A 15,464-nucleotide genomic window follows, 5' to 3' on the forward strand; every position below is an offset into this window, starting at 1 on the left:
GGGCTAGTTCTTTCCTAATTAAAGCATATGTTTTACCAAAATATACCTTACTTTTAATGTCTGATGCATTTATCTAACTTGTTTTTCATTCTGATTTTTCAGACCTCAGCAATCGCGCAGAGGATAAGCCCTTGTTCCACTCTGACTAGCAGCACTGCCTCCCCACCAGCCAACAGCCCCTGTTCTACCCTCCCGCCTGTCAGTACAAATCCAACTGCCAAGGATTGCAACTATGGGGCTGTCACTAGTCCAACCTCCACCCTTGAAAGCAGAGATAGTGGCATCATTGGTGAGTTGTTGTTTTGTTTTGTTTTTTTAATTATTGTTTCTCTCTCCACCCACTCTCTCTCCATCTGTACTTGGGAGCCATTAGGGCCATAGTTGGCATCCAGCTCATGTGTTGGGTGGAAGACAAGATCATATCTTGCAGTGTGATTTCTAGCCAGTGCTATATCAAGGCTGTACCCAGTGGTTCTTAGAGGGCCATATAGTGCCAGTGATGAAATTCAGGGCCTTGCACATGCTAAGCATGGTAGCTATCACCCCAGCCCCATATTTTCTCTTTTTTAAATTACACACTCTTAATGTTTTATAATTAATAAAATACATTATAAACACCATGGTTTACAAAGCTGCTCATAATAGTTGTTACACACTTTCGATGTTCTAACATCAATCCCAAAACCTGAGTGACCTCCCCTCCAATATTGTCCCCATTTTCCCAGCCACCTCTCAAGTCTGCCCGTTTAGCAAGAACACGGTGATATATTTTACATTGCTTTGCAGCTAAATGGCTAATGGAATTATCAAAAATATTTTGTGAAAATTGTTATCTCTTACCTGGGAGTTGTTAAGTTCTTGTCTGAGGATATACTAAGCTATTTGCTTCCAGTCAGGTCTTCTGTGTTTTTGTTTTTGTTTTTGTTTGTTGAGTTTAGTTGCTTTCTATGTTACTTTTTCATCTAATCTGGAATTTCAACTTTGTGGAATTTGGAGCTGTTGCTCCAGAAATTTCAGGATCTGTAGAGCTAGGCTGATGAGTTGACATGGTAGTGACTGTGGGCGCTGGGCATGACTTCCAGGGCTGCCGGAAGCCATCGGGGGTGGGGAAGAATTGGGGGGGAGGAAGACTGCGCATTCCCGCTCCAAGCAGACCCCAAAGTTCTCAGCCTGGGCTGAGTACCTAGAATTTTCGAGGTTTGGTGTCTCTGTTGAGGTTTTTAGAGAAGCAGTGGAGTTGGGTCACTGGCATGGCAGCAGCAGTGGGTGAGGGCACTGCCCGGGCATCAGCAGGGTGGGGACTGTGCCCTCCCCACTCCCAAGAATAACCCCAGAGTTTTCAGCCTGGAGACCCAAGAGTCCATGAATTTCAGCTGCCTGTCGTGCTGCTTGGCTGCAGGGTGACTCAACATGGCAGTGACTGTGGGAGATGGCTCACAAACTTCATGTTTTAAAATTTTTTAGGGGCTGGAGAGATAGTACAGCAGATAAGATACTTACACTCAGCCAATCCTGGTTTGATTCCCAACCACCCATATGGCCCCCACAAGCACAACTAGGAGTAATTCCTGAGTTCAGAGCCAAGAGTAGCCCCCCTGAGTATTACCAGGTATGGCCCCAAAACAAAACAATTCTTCTTTTGAATTGTTGAGATGTATATGTAAAATTTGTCTTCTTTCTAATGATACTCCTAATAATGGAAATAATCCCCCATTCACTTCCTGCTTAACTATTTCCTTTAAAGATATACTTCATAAGGTGTGGATCCGAAACTTCTATGAACTTTTTCCTGTAAATTTGGTGCCCATGTGTCTCTTCAACCGAAGTGGTTCAGAATAAAAGCTCAGGGGTCAGAACAACTGTACAGTGGTCAGGTGCTTGCCTAGCACACAGCCAACCTGGGTTTGATGTCACCCTATGTGGTGCCCCGAACCCACCAGGAGTGATCCTTGAGTGCAGAGTCAGGAGTAAGCCCTGAGCATAGCAGGATGTGCCTCCCCATCCCCCTACCCAAAAAAGGGAAGAGGAGAGGAAGGAAGGGGAAGAAGGGGAAGGCTCATCCCTCAGTAAACTCAGTTTTGTAGAAGTTCTCAATTCTTCCTGTATTTATTGCTTCTTGTATACTTACTAAGGAAGGTCAGTGGAGATGAGTGAAGTTTTGGAAAATGAATAATCAGAAGAAATGCAATGATAAGAAAATGGGACTGAGTCCAGAAAGTTAGAATACTTTTAAATTGAGTAGGGAATTGGAGACAGAAGCAGAAGAATTTGATGGTGTCCAAAGAGTAGTCAAACAAATAGGGGGGGAAATGGGTTATGATATGTTCATTCAAATCTAAGGAGATAGAATCTTAAGGAAAAGGTAGAGAGGAGTCCAACAAATGACAAAAGCTTAAAAGGCCCAAGGAAATTAGAATGATAAAGGAATAAAGAAAATTAAACATTCAACATTCTTCTAAAGATTTTCAAATCAATATATTTAGATATTATGTCTAAAAAAATATTAATGTTTTGAAAAAGTACATATATCAGCTACTGAAATGAATATATATTAGTATATTAGTTTAGTCATTTTTATTTTTTTTTCTTTTTGGGTCACACCTGGCTATGCACAGGGGTTACTCCTGGCTCTGCACTCAGGAATTACTCCTGGCAGTGCTCAGGGGACCATTTGGGATGCTGGGATTTGAACCCGGGTCAGCCGCTGTGCTATCACTCTAGCCCCAGTTTAGTCATTTTTAAATAAATATTGGCTAGATAAAAAGAGTAAAATGGAGGAATACAAAATCAACACACAAAAACATTCGCATTTTCACTCCTTAACCAAAAAGCAGTCCAAAAGAAAATTTAGAAAAGAAATCCATTACAGGTGCATCAAAAAGAAAGAAAAACTTAGGAATGAATTTAACCCAGGTGAAAAAAATATTTATATAATAAACCCTATAAAAATTGATGAAGAAATTGTAAAAGATTAGATAAATTAGAATATATTCTGTGTTTATGAATTAGATAAATTAATAATCTAAAGATGATGCCATTTACCAAAGCTCTCCACCAGTACAGTGAAGTCCCTTTTGCAATCCAAGCAAGCATTGTTCTTTGCAGAAGTAGAAAATATCATCCTAAAATTCATGTGAAATCTCAAAGTATCCTTATTTAACAAAATAATCTCAAAAACAAAGAACGAAGTTGAAGGCCTTACATTTTGTTGAGCTCAAAATGGATCAAAGATGTAAATGTAAAAATTAAAAACTAAAACTTAGATAAAAAAACAACAGGAGAAAATCCTTGTGTCTTTGGATTTGGTGGTGATTCTTTTTGTTGTTATAACACCAAAAGCATATGCACAAAAATTAAAATAGATAAGTTCAGCTTTGTTAATATTAAAAAATTTTTGCCCAACCTGAAAGCTTTGTAACTTTCCACATGGTGAATCAATAAAAGAATTAAAAATAAATAAATAAATAAACAACTTTCTTATCTTAAAAAAAAATTTTGCCCAAAAAAAAAATACCCCAAAACTTTTACACATTAAAAGTTGCTATCAAGTTTGAAAAGAAAATTCACAAAATAGGAGAAAATATTTGAAAATCCTGTTTTTCAATCCCTGTACTTTTTTTTTCATTCTTCATAGCATTTCCATTGGTAGTCGTTACTGTCTCAATGTTACAAATATTACTACAAATAACACCTTTCTGCTTCTCTTCTCATTATTTCTCTTTGTTATATATGTCACAAAGTGACTAACTAAAAATCAATTATTCATTTGATTTCTTTATCAGTAAGAAAAACATAACTACCTGAAAAATCAAATCTGTTTCTCTCACTCCTTTGGCTCCTCATTTAACTATAAAATAAAGCCTTACCCCCCGATCTGACCATAGTTGGCTTCTTGAGCATCTTCTCCCCCCCTTTAGATTTCATTGTACCTGACTCATTAGTTTTTATATCTTTATGCTTCTGCTCATGTCATTCTGCCCCATAATCTTCTTCACCCACTTATAGTGGATGCTCTCCTACATTTTCTTACCAATTCACTTCTCTGTCCCAACTTCTCTTTATCCAATACCTATTGTAACTTTTTGATCCACAGTATCTACAATTCTTTTATTGCTTTTTTAAAATTCATTTTTTAATTGAATCACCATGAAATAGTTACAAAGCTCTCATGATCGGGTTTCAGTCATACAATGTTCCAACACCCATCCTTCCACCAGTGTACATTTCCCACCACCAATATCCCCCATATTCTCTTCCTGTCTCCCCTCTTCTCTCTCTCTCTCTCTCTCTCTCTCTCTCTCCCCTTCCCTCCCTTCCTCCCTACCTCCTTCCCTCCCTCCCTGGTTCCCTCGCTCACTTTCCCCTCTCTCTCCCTCTCTATCTATCTCTCTCTCTCTCTCCCTCTCTCACTCTCCCTCTCCCTCTCTTCCTCTCTTCTTCTCACCCTCTCTCTCTCCTTTTGGACATTATGGTTTGCAGTACAAATACTGAGAGGTCATCATGTTAGGTCCTTTACCTACTTTCAGCATACAGATCGATCCCTTCCAACCATCATTGTCAAAATGGTCCCTTCTCGGTCCTAACTGCCCTCTCCCCCAGCCCTTGAGGCAGGCTTCAAATCATGGACCAAGCCTCCTGGCCCTTGTTTCTACTGTCCTTGGGTGTCAGTCTCATTCTATGTTTTTTTTATATACGATAAATGAGTTCAATCATTCTATTTCTGTCCTTCTCATTCTGAATCATTTCACTCAGCATGATATTCTCCATGTGCATCCATTTATAAGCAAATTTCATGTGTTCATTTTTCCTGGTTGCTGCATAGTATGATCTGTAGTCAGTTGCGCTGGCTGCATAGTATTCCATTGTGTAGATTTACCATAGTTTCTTTATCCAGTTGTCTGTTCTCAGACTTGTTCTAGCGTTGCTTCCGAATTCTGGCTATGGTGAATAGTTCTGCAATGAACACAGAAGTGCAGATGGTATCTCTGCTGTGTGTTTTTAGGCCCCCCGGGTATATTCCCAGGAGTGGTATTGCTGGGTCAAATGGGAGCTGAATTTCTATTTTCATGAGGAATGTCCATATTATTTTCCAAAAAGGCTGGACTAGTTGTAATTCCCACCAACAATAGACAGACTTTCTTGGAAAATTATAAGAGACCAAAAAGAAAAATATCTGGTCATAAATTTCTATATATTAAAAAATAATTACAAAATAGCTATCAAATTCCGTATGAATAGATTTTGAGAAATTATTTATATTTACTTTTTTAAATGCATTGTGGATTAGAGGAAAGTTGTAGAGTTGGAACATTGGTATAGTAGGTAGGGCATTTGCCTTGCATATGGCTGACCCAGGTTTGATCCTGTTATTTCATATGGCATCCCAATCCCCTCCAGATGTGATCCCTGAGGACATAGTCAAAAGTAAGCCTTGAGCAATGCTGGATGTGGCCCAAATCCCAAACCCCCGAAAAAACAGAAGTTGTATATGGCAAATATAAAAAATAGTCAAGATTTTTTTGTTACCTTATAAATCTAAAAGCTAACCTATCTTAATTGTTAATTATACCCTTTAAAAGATTCTCCCCTTCTGATTACTTCTGCTTTTCCAAACTACATTTTGTTTATAACTCAGAAATAAACTTCTGAAATGGTCTGTTAGTGCTTCATATGTAAATCCTGCCCCATCAACAAAAAAATAGAAACAATATTAACTATATTAACTTAACTCTTTTATTTCCTTTTTGGATTTTTAATTTCTCAAAGATCACCATTTTAATTTCTCAAAGATACTTGGCTTGCTCTTCAATCCCATGTTCTCCATTGAACACTTATTTCACTTGCTTGTCTGTTTTTTGCTTATGTTTTTCACTCCAGAGAAGCCCATGTTCTCTCTTTCTCTCCTGTCACATCTTTCAAAAGCAAGTTTCATTCAATAAAAACTATCTTGCTTAACTTAAAAAAAAGAAAAGCAAGATACTTGATCAAGAGAGCAAATGATGAGAGACAGAGAGAGAGAGAGAGAGAGAGCAAATGATGAGAGAATAGAACTGGGACTGCAATATTGGAAGTTGCTGTTCTACATATGTGACACATATATAAATTTTAATTCTAGGAATGTTTACTGTAGCCCTAGTATAGTAGAGAAGAAAGAGACCATTAAATAAGACAGAATTGGGGGAAATGGCGTCATAGCTATAGAAATGAAGATGGGGTAGGGGGGCAGAGTGATAGTACAGCAGATAGAGTATTTGCCCTGCACGTGGCTGACCTCGGTTTGATCCTGGCACTTCATATGATCACCTGAGCACTGCCAGAGTAATTCCTGAGTGCAGAGCGAGGAATAACCCTTGATCACTGTCAGACGTGACCCAAAAAAAGCAAAAAAAAAAAAATTGAAAAGGAAATGAAAGCAGGAAATGATAGTAAGAAGGAAAAAAAAATTTAAATGGCAGGGATGGTAGATTTTAATGTAACCATACAAGTAATCACAGTAATTAATTTACCTGTTTTAAATTCCTTTAGGACTCAGTTCATTATCATCCCTTTTTGGTGCATTATATTTTGCTATTGAATTCAATCTGTTTCTGTTCCCCATCAAAAATAAAATATTTCAAGATCTCAGTTCAAAAATTATTCCATGTAAATTAAAAGTATTAGCATTCCCTGACCCCAAAAAAATCATCTTTCAAATCATAGCAAATAGCAATACTGTGCTAGCATTTATGTAGCAGGGTAGCCTGCTTTGGAATTCTAGCTATTTAGAATGATATATGTTCAGGCTTATGAACATACATAACATACATATATATGAACTATATCATAAGCCTGAACATATATCACTCTTATGTATCATAAGCCTGAACATATATCATTCTCACATCATGGCAAAATATGTAAAATCCTAATGATAAGGTTCAGAATATTAGAAATGCAGATTTCCTGGATTTTAAATATTCTAAATGTAAAAAGTTTTTCTCTAGCAATTGGAAAGTTTTAAGTCATTGACTTCTTTTATTTGACTTAGGTGATTTAATTTATACCACAGAAAGCATCCCATCTCAGATATCATAGTTTTTCTCTCATTTTCATTTTTCTCATTTTCTCATTTCTATCCAACCTTTCTTAAATCTGTGACATTGATATGCTTGTCCAGTAATTTTATATTTATGATTATATTTTATTAATATAACTTTTTTAATATAATGGTCATATGTGTTAGCAATCCCTCACATATATAATTTATTTGATATTTTAAAACTTCATGATATATACATTATTTTCTATTCTATTTCTTTTTCAAGTTTAATTTTAATAATGGTCTCTTGGGGTATGATTGTATGTATTTTTTACTGATTCATATGTATATTTATTTTTTAATTTTTTATTAGAGAATCACTGTGATGTACAGTTACAAACTTATGAACTTTTGTATTTGTATTTCACTCATACAGTGATTGTTTACCCATCCCTCCACCAGTGCCCATTCACATCCACCAATGATCCCAGTATTCCTCTCACCACCCCCACCCCATCCCCCACACCCCACCCTGCCTCTGCAGCAGGGCATTCCCTTTTGTTCTCTCTCCTTTTGGGTGTTGTAGTTTGCAACAGAGGTATTGAGTGGCCTTCATGTTCGGTCTATAGTCTACTTTCAGTTCGCATCTTCCAACCCGAATGGGTCCTCCCAACATCCTCTGCTTGGTGTTCTCTTCTCTATCTGAGCTGCCTTTTCCCCCAGCATGTGAGCCCAGTTTCCAAGCTGTGGGGCAGACCTCCTGGTCCTTATCTCTACTACTCTTGGGTGTTAGTCTCCCACTCTGTTATTTCATATTCCACAGATGAGTGCAATCTTTCTATGTCTGTCTCTTTGTTTCTGACTCATTTCACCTAACATGATACTTTCCATGTTGATCCACTTATATGCAAATTTCATGACTTCATCTTTTCTAACAGCTGCATAGTATTCCATTGTGTAGATGTACCAAAGTTTCTTTAACCAGTCATCTGTTTTTGGGCACTCTGGTTTTTTCCAGATTGTGGCTATTGTAAATAGTGCTGCAATGAACATAGAAATGCAAATGTCATTTCTACTATACCTTTTTACCTCTCGGGGATATATTCCCAGGAGTGGTATTACTGAGTCAAATGGGAGCTCAGTTTCTAATTTTTTGAGAATCATCCATATTGTTTTCCAAAAGGGCTGAACAAGTCAGCATTCCCACCAGCAGTGAAGAAGAGTACCTTTCTCCCCACATCCACGCCAACACCAATTGCTTTTCTTTTTTTGTCCATCCCCCATTTTTTGATGGGTTTGAAAGTTTTCTTCTTGTAGAGTTCAACCAGTGCCTTGTAAATCCTTGATATCAACCCCTTATCAGATGAGTATTGGGTGAATATCCTTTCCCATTCTGTAGACTGTCTTTGTATTTTGGTCACTGTTTCTTTTAAGGTGCAGAAGCTTCTTAGTTTAAGGTAGTCTCATTTGTTTATCTCTGTTTTCGATTGAATATATTTTATATTATATATTCTGCCTGCTTTAGCAAAAATATATGGCAAAAATAAGCATGAATCAATTTTGTTTCTTTGTTTTGTGGAGATCATAGTTCTTTCCAGGTGGTTATAGTTCTTGAATATATTTTTAATCAAATTTTGGAATATTAATTTCCTGAGATCCCAATTTTATTGGGAAATTTGGTCTTTATCTTATACGTATGTATCACATAACACCTTCAAACATGAAATGTCTGTTGCTGTGTCCACTTTTCAGCATTTATGTTTTTCCTAATGTTTTCCATTAACAACTGAAAACCAAAATCACAAGTTCCTAATGAAAGCTCCTTTTCCTTTAGTAAGGCATATTCTAGTAGAATGTGTTCTTTGATACAAATTGTCACATTTTAGAAGTCACCCCCTCTGAGTCATAAGCTGAACATTAGATAACTTCGTTTATTTTTTATATTTTTCCCACTCTTTTCAGAAATGAGCAGGTTTATCTCACTACACAACTTTTCTCATTATTGTGCTCTGCCATCTACTTCTTTCTCTAGATACTGGATTACTAAATAATTTTTTGGTTGCCATGGAGCTACATTTATAAGGATGATATGTTTGTTAAAGAAGGTAGACATGCTCAATGAAGTGATCAGAGACCAAGCAGAGTATACTTCTTGCAGAATTGACCTGATTAATATAATAGTAACCATCACTTAGTATAATCTATGGGCCAGATACTGTTATTTGACCCTCAGAATGATTTTATGAAAATATAATTGTAAAGTTTTAGGGGCGCTATTTTTAGTGTTTCAGCCTCACCCAACTGTGCTTGGGTTTACTCCTGGCTCTTTGCTAAGGGATCACTCTAGTTGGGCTCAAGGAACCATATGAAGTGCCTGGGATTGAACCCAGGTCGACAGCATGCAAGGAAAGTGCCTTATCCTCTGCATTATCTCTCAGGCCCCTGATAATCAAGTGTTCACAGGATCAGATTTTTGAAAGGGTATCTAAGACTGAAGAGAATCCTAACAAAAACTTTCAGGAAAATACAGCAGACTATCAAGAATGCAAGCAGCAGAGGACAAAAGGCACTTTCAGGTGTGGTATTCCAGATCCCTTCTTTTCTTTTTCTTTATTTTAATTTTCAAATTTTATTTTATTAAAGTTCTATAGCCATGAGTTATGAAGTTAATCATAGTTGGGTTTTGACGTACAGTGTTCCGTCACCCATCCACCACCAGTGTCAGCTTCCCTCTCTGAGTGTTCCCTGGTTCCCTCTCCCACTCAATCCCCACCCCCAGCCTGCCATCTTGACAGACATCTTTTGCATTTGGTTATTAAAGTTTGGGTCTCGTGATTTCAGTGGTGTTGGCTCTGATTTGGTTTCAGATCCTTCCTTAATCATCTGGGATGTGATTTGTGATATCCTCCAGAATACAATCGTTTGTGCACAGAGACTCAGTTTCAGGAGAGCTTCCCAAAAGACTCAGTGAAGGTTTTTATGCCTCTCTGGTCACAGAGCTAAACCAGACTGTCTTAAACAAGTATCCTGCAGGTAATCCATAGCCAGGTAATAAATTAGTTAATAAACAACTAGCCCTGGGTTCTTCCAGGGAATTTTCAAACTTTAAACAGCAAATTATAAATCATTAATTATCCCAGTTGACCTTTCTTTCCTTGGCCAGACTTCCAGCCATCCCCAGAACTAAGCATAGAACTGCCCTAATTTAGCTGCAAAACAACTCTCTCTACCCTAAAATATGAAATTTTTTTCTTAGATTTATAAAACTGAGACTCGAAAACAATTGATCCTGGGGTCAGAGCAATAGTACAGCTGGTAAGGTATTTGCCTTGCCCACGACTGACCCAGGTTCTATCCCGGGCATCCTGTATGGCTCTCCAACCACTAGGAGTGATCCCTGAGTGCAGAACCAGGAGTCAGCCCCGAGCACTGCCTGGTGTGCACTTCCCACAAAAAAAAAAATTTGATCCCAGGTCACACAAAAGATAGTAAGTCATAGCTGAGATTCAGATTCATGTCTGTTCATAAGCCACCGTTTTTTTTTATATATATTTATTGAATCACCATGAGATACAGTTACAAAGCTTCCATGTTTGAGTTTCAATCATACAATGACCAAACACCAATCCCCCGACCAGTGCACATTTTCCACCACCAATGTCCCCAGTATCCTCCTCCCCCTGCCTTTATGGCAGACAATTTCACCCGTACTCTCTCTATTTTGGGGCATTATGGTTTGCAATAAAGATACTGAGATGCCCCAGTATCTTCCCCAGGGAAACTGGAGCCCATCCCCTCCGAGGGGCCCCGGGGAAGACAGCCAGGCGTCGGACCTCATGCATGAAGGTACCGGCAGAGGAACCCAGGTGTGTATAATCCCATCAATGGCCAACATCCAGAGAGAGACTTAAAAGCAAGCTCTCAGAAGAGAGTGATGCAGAGAGTCTCTTGCCCGCACACCTGGCTGTCTTCCCCGGGGCCCCTCGGAGGGAATGGGCTCCAGCTTCCCTCCCCACTCCAAGCAGAGCTCCCAGCAGCCGAGGACCACCGGAACCTAGCTACAGCCATGCTGGAGGCCCCTCTCCACACATTCGGACAGGCCTCGTGCATGAAGGTACCGGCAGAGGAACCCAGGTGTGTGTAATAGTGTTCATAAGCTACTAAAAATGTGCCTATGGCACATTTTTTAAATACAAAAAATATTTTTATGTTATATATTTATAATATATTATATATTCATATATTATTTTATAATATAAAAAGTAATATATTTTTGTACCAATGTCAGGAAGAAACCATACAAGATAAAAGTAAATCATAACAAACTCTAATTTGAAACCTAATGGTAAAAACTTGTACCAGGAAAGACAGATGGAAGAACGTGGAGAGATAATCCTGGGGTCAGGCACTTGCTTTGCATGAGTGCAACCCCAGTTCTGTTTCCAGCATGTCAGGGCTCACTCCTGAGCACAGAGCCAAGAATATCCCCGAGACTACAAGATATGATTCAATCTCCCAACCCCAAATAAACAAACTATAACTCATATTGGGACATGACATACAGAAAAGAGAAAATCGATGAGTTAAATAACACATTCTGGTTTAGCATGTGGACAATCCTGTGCGAAATAGGGCTTTCTGTTTTCTGATTTTCAGTTTACTGACTATAGCAGCTGTTTAACCTCTAAACTTTACAAAGTCCATTCTTTCACTCCATCTTTTTTCCAACTGAAATATCATCTACTAGACCCTTAAAACAATACCATTTGTTTGGTTAAAAAAATACTAATATTGAATCTAGGAATATGTAAAAGGATAATCGTTTATATCTAAGTTTTATTTCAGAAATAAATGGCAACCAAAAATGAGAGATCAAACTTAAAATTATCATTTGTAATAGCCCCCAAATGCTAAATAACTAGGGATAGATTTTAGCAACAGATAAGAGACGTGTCCTGAATGGGTGAATAACTGCTAAGGATTTGATATATTGAATTTTTTTTAATTGCTAAGGATTTGGTCTGCTGAAATTTATATGGAATAATAACCACCACACACCCCCAAATAGCCAAAGCAATCTTAGGTAAAAAAGAATTTCCCTGGGGGCTGGAGCGATAGCACAACGGGTAGGGCATTTGCCTTGCACGCGGCCGACCCAGGTTCGATTCCCAGCATCCCATATGGTCGCCTGAGCACCGCCAGGAGTAATTCCTGGGTGCAGAGCCAGGAGAACCCCTGTGCATCTCGAGGTGTGACCCCAAAAAGAAAAAAAAAAAAGAATTTCCATGAATTCAGACAATACTAAAAAGATATGGTAATCAAACTGTGGTAATGGAATAAGGACAGACTCTCAGACCAATGGAATAGAATTGAGAGTAGAGAGACAGAACTCAGTTATATAGATAAAGGAGCAGAGTGTAAAGTGGAACAAGGAAACTTTCTTCAACAGGTGGTGTTGAGAAAACTGGTGGGTCATATGCAAAAAAAAAGAAAAGAAAAGAATTCAGACTCCTTTTTTTTAACAGCATATAAACAGATAAACAGAAACTTCCTCAAAGAAGATATATAGGTAACCAAAAGGTCTATGGAGAAAACGTGCTGTGCATCACTTACCAAGGAAATGCAATTCAAAACAACCTTCTAGATACTTCTTATCCCAATGAGACAAGTGTACATCACAAAGAACAAAAACAAGTTTTGGCATTGCTATGGGGAAACAGGGACCCTCATTCACTGCTGGTGGGAAAGTTGATTGTTCCATTCTTTTCAAAGACAATATGGATACTTCTCAAAAGAACTAGGAATTAAGCTTCCAGATGATCTAGCAAATTCTACTTCTTCAAATCTAACCTAAGAGCCCAAAGCTCTATTCAGAACAGATATTTGCACTCATGTTCATTGCATCACTATTGACAATAGAAAAAAATCTGGAAACAACCTAAATATTGAGAACATATGACTGGATAGAGAAACTATAGTATATATACCAAATAAAATATATATACTATATATTCTAGATATTAATCCTTTTTAGGTATGTGCCTTGCAAATATTTACTTTGTAGAAATATGCACTCACTGCCTTTTTAAATCCTCTTTTGTCTTTTTTTTTAAGTTTTAATTTTTTTATTGAATCACCATGAGATACAGTTACACAGCTTTCATGATTGAGTTTTAGTCATAACAATGATTGAACACCCATCCCTCCACCAGCGTATTATCCACCTCCTATTTTCCCAGTATCCCTCCTGCCACCCCCACCCTAACCCTACCCCTGCCTCTGTGGCAGGTACTTTCCTTCCTCTCTTTCTACTTTTGGGCATTGTGGTTTGCAATATGGGTACTGAGAAGCCATCATGTTTGGTCCTTTGTCTACTTTCAGCAAACATCTCCCATCCCGAGCAATTCCTCCAACTGTCATTGATTTAGTGGTCACTTCTCTATCTCAACTGGCTTTTACTTTAAAGTCAAACATCAATTTTCACTTTTAACCCTGGCTTTTGTGTTAAGAGTGAGAACTCTTTGTCTGGTCCTAAATCCCCAAGTTTTTCTATTTTCAAAATTCTTCAGGTTTACATTTCATATTAACTCAGCTAGGAGGGAGGGGCAGGACCTGGAGTCACACCCAGTGATGCTCAGGGGACAAGGGACCTGGCATCATCCCCAGACCACTTGCATATGAAGCGTGCTCTCCACCCTACTGAGATATCTCCCTAGTCCTAAGTTTGATATTTTTAAACTTAGTTATTTTAGATGTGGGGGAGTGAAACAGCAGTCCTTGGGGGCCATTTGGTTTCTGGGATGGAACCTGGGGTTCCCCCATGTAAACCATATGCTCTTTCTTTTGGGGTTTTTTGTTTGGTTGGTTGTTTTGGGGGGGGCGTTGGAGCCACCTCCAGCAATATTTAGGGGCTACTCCCAGCTCTGTTCTCAGAGGTTGCTCTTGGAAGTTTTTTGGTTCTCATGCCATACTGGGGATTAAACCCCACCTTGCTGGGGATTCAACCCTGGCTTCTGGCATACAAAGCAAGTGTTTTTGCTCCTTGAGTCATCTCCCCTGACATTGTTTGCTTTTCCCAAGAACACGTTGCTTCAGCAGCATTTCTTGAAAAGGCTTTCCTCCGTTGAATTGTGTTATATCTTTGTACAGTGTTACTGAGCACATTTGCATGAGTCTGTTTCTATGTTCTCTTTTTGCTTTGTTATATCTGTGCAGTTTAACTAATTTAAATTGTGGTAGCACAGCGGGTAGGGCGTTTGCCTTGCATGCATCCAACCCGGGTTCGATTCCTCGGCAAGCTAGCCAAAAACAGTAACAAGTCTCACAATGGAGGCGTTACTGGTGCCCGCTCGAGCAAATCGATGAACAACAGGATGACAGTGCAACAGTGCTACATTTTAAAATGCTAAGCAATGTCTAGATAACAATCTGGATGTTTCTCCTTGGCACACATAACCCAAAATACCATCTGGCCTCTTAAAAAAGAGATTTCCAGGGGCTGGAGCGATAGCAGAGCGGGTAGGGCGTTTGCCTTGCACATGGCCAACCCAGGTTCTATTCCCAGCATCCCATGTGGTCCCCAAAGCACCGCCAGGAGTAATTCCTGAGTGCAAAACCAGGAGTAACCCCTGAGCATCACTGGGTGTGACCCAAAAAGAAAAATTTTTTAAAAAATTTTTGCAGGAGATTTTCAGGTGATAGAGAAATGGTAAGGCACTTGCCTTGAATGCTGCCAACCCCTGGTTTTGATCCTTAGCACCACATGTGCTGAGAACAGCTGGGATGGCCCAAAACGCACCCTCACCCTCAAAATAAAATGTGTAAAGGGGAAATCCCTCTGTTGAAGAGCAGGAAGACTAGCCTCAGCTACATCAGTCTCACCTCCATCTTCTGTATTTGACACCTCAGGTCAGAATGTGGAATGCCATGTCTGTGTTAAATGACTCTTAAATGTTTATTTCATTAGGGAATTTCATCCACAATATATAAAAGTATCCTTACCTTGTAATAAAAATATATATGATTTGGTTTTTGTAGATAGAAATAGGACTTTAGTTTAATCTCTGTGTGCTTTTGCTGGTTTCATGATTCCAATAACTGCTAAAAGTTAACATATTTTATAGTATGAAAGAAAACTTCAAATTGCAGTTTTTACTTTCCATAAATGCAACATCTAGTAGAGGGGGCAGTACATCTACAAAAGACAAAGGAATTAAGTAACATTGTACAGTGGAAAATGACTGGGAACCCTCATAATTAGTTGCCTGGGAGACCATTTACTAGCTGCCTGACAATGGGCAAGATGCCGACTCTCTCTCCAAGTATCAATTTCCTCATCTCTGTAATGAGGATGTTAATCCAGTCCTGCTTAATTCAGTGTTGATGATCAAATGGTGTCATAGCCAGCCACAAAATTTAATCATAATAAAATTATATATATTTATGT

General features: G+C 38.6%; 1 protein-coding gene across 9 annotated transcripts in view; it reads left to right on the top strand.

Moving 5' to 3' along the window:
- Positions 1-15,464, top strand: part of TANC2 (tetratricopeptide repeat, ankyrin repeat and coiled-coil containing 2) — a 379,564-nt gene that overhangs the window by 223,136 nt on the left and 140,964 nt on the right. For all 9 annotated transcript variants that reach the window (XM_055131292.1, XM_055131293.1, XM_055131294.1 and 6 more), the window contains one exon: positions 103-289. In XM_055131292.1, coding sequence (XP_054987267.1) covers positions 103-289 — 187 coding nt within the window. The remainder of the gene's footprint in view (positions 1-102; positions 290-15,464) is intronic.

The sequence above is a fragment of the Sorex araneus genome, chromosome 3 (assembly GCF_027595985.1).
Source record: "Sorex araneus isolate mSorAra2 chromosome 3, mSorAra2.pri, whole genome shotgun sequence".
NCBI classification, from domain to species: Eukaryota; Metazoa; Chordata; class Mammalia; order Eulipotyphla; family Soricidae; genus Sorex; species Sorex araneus.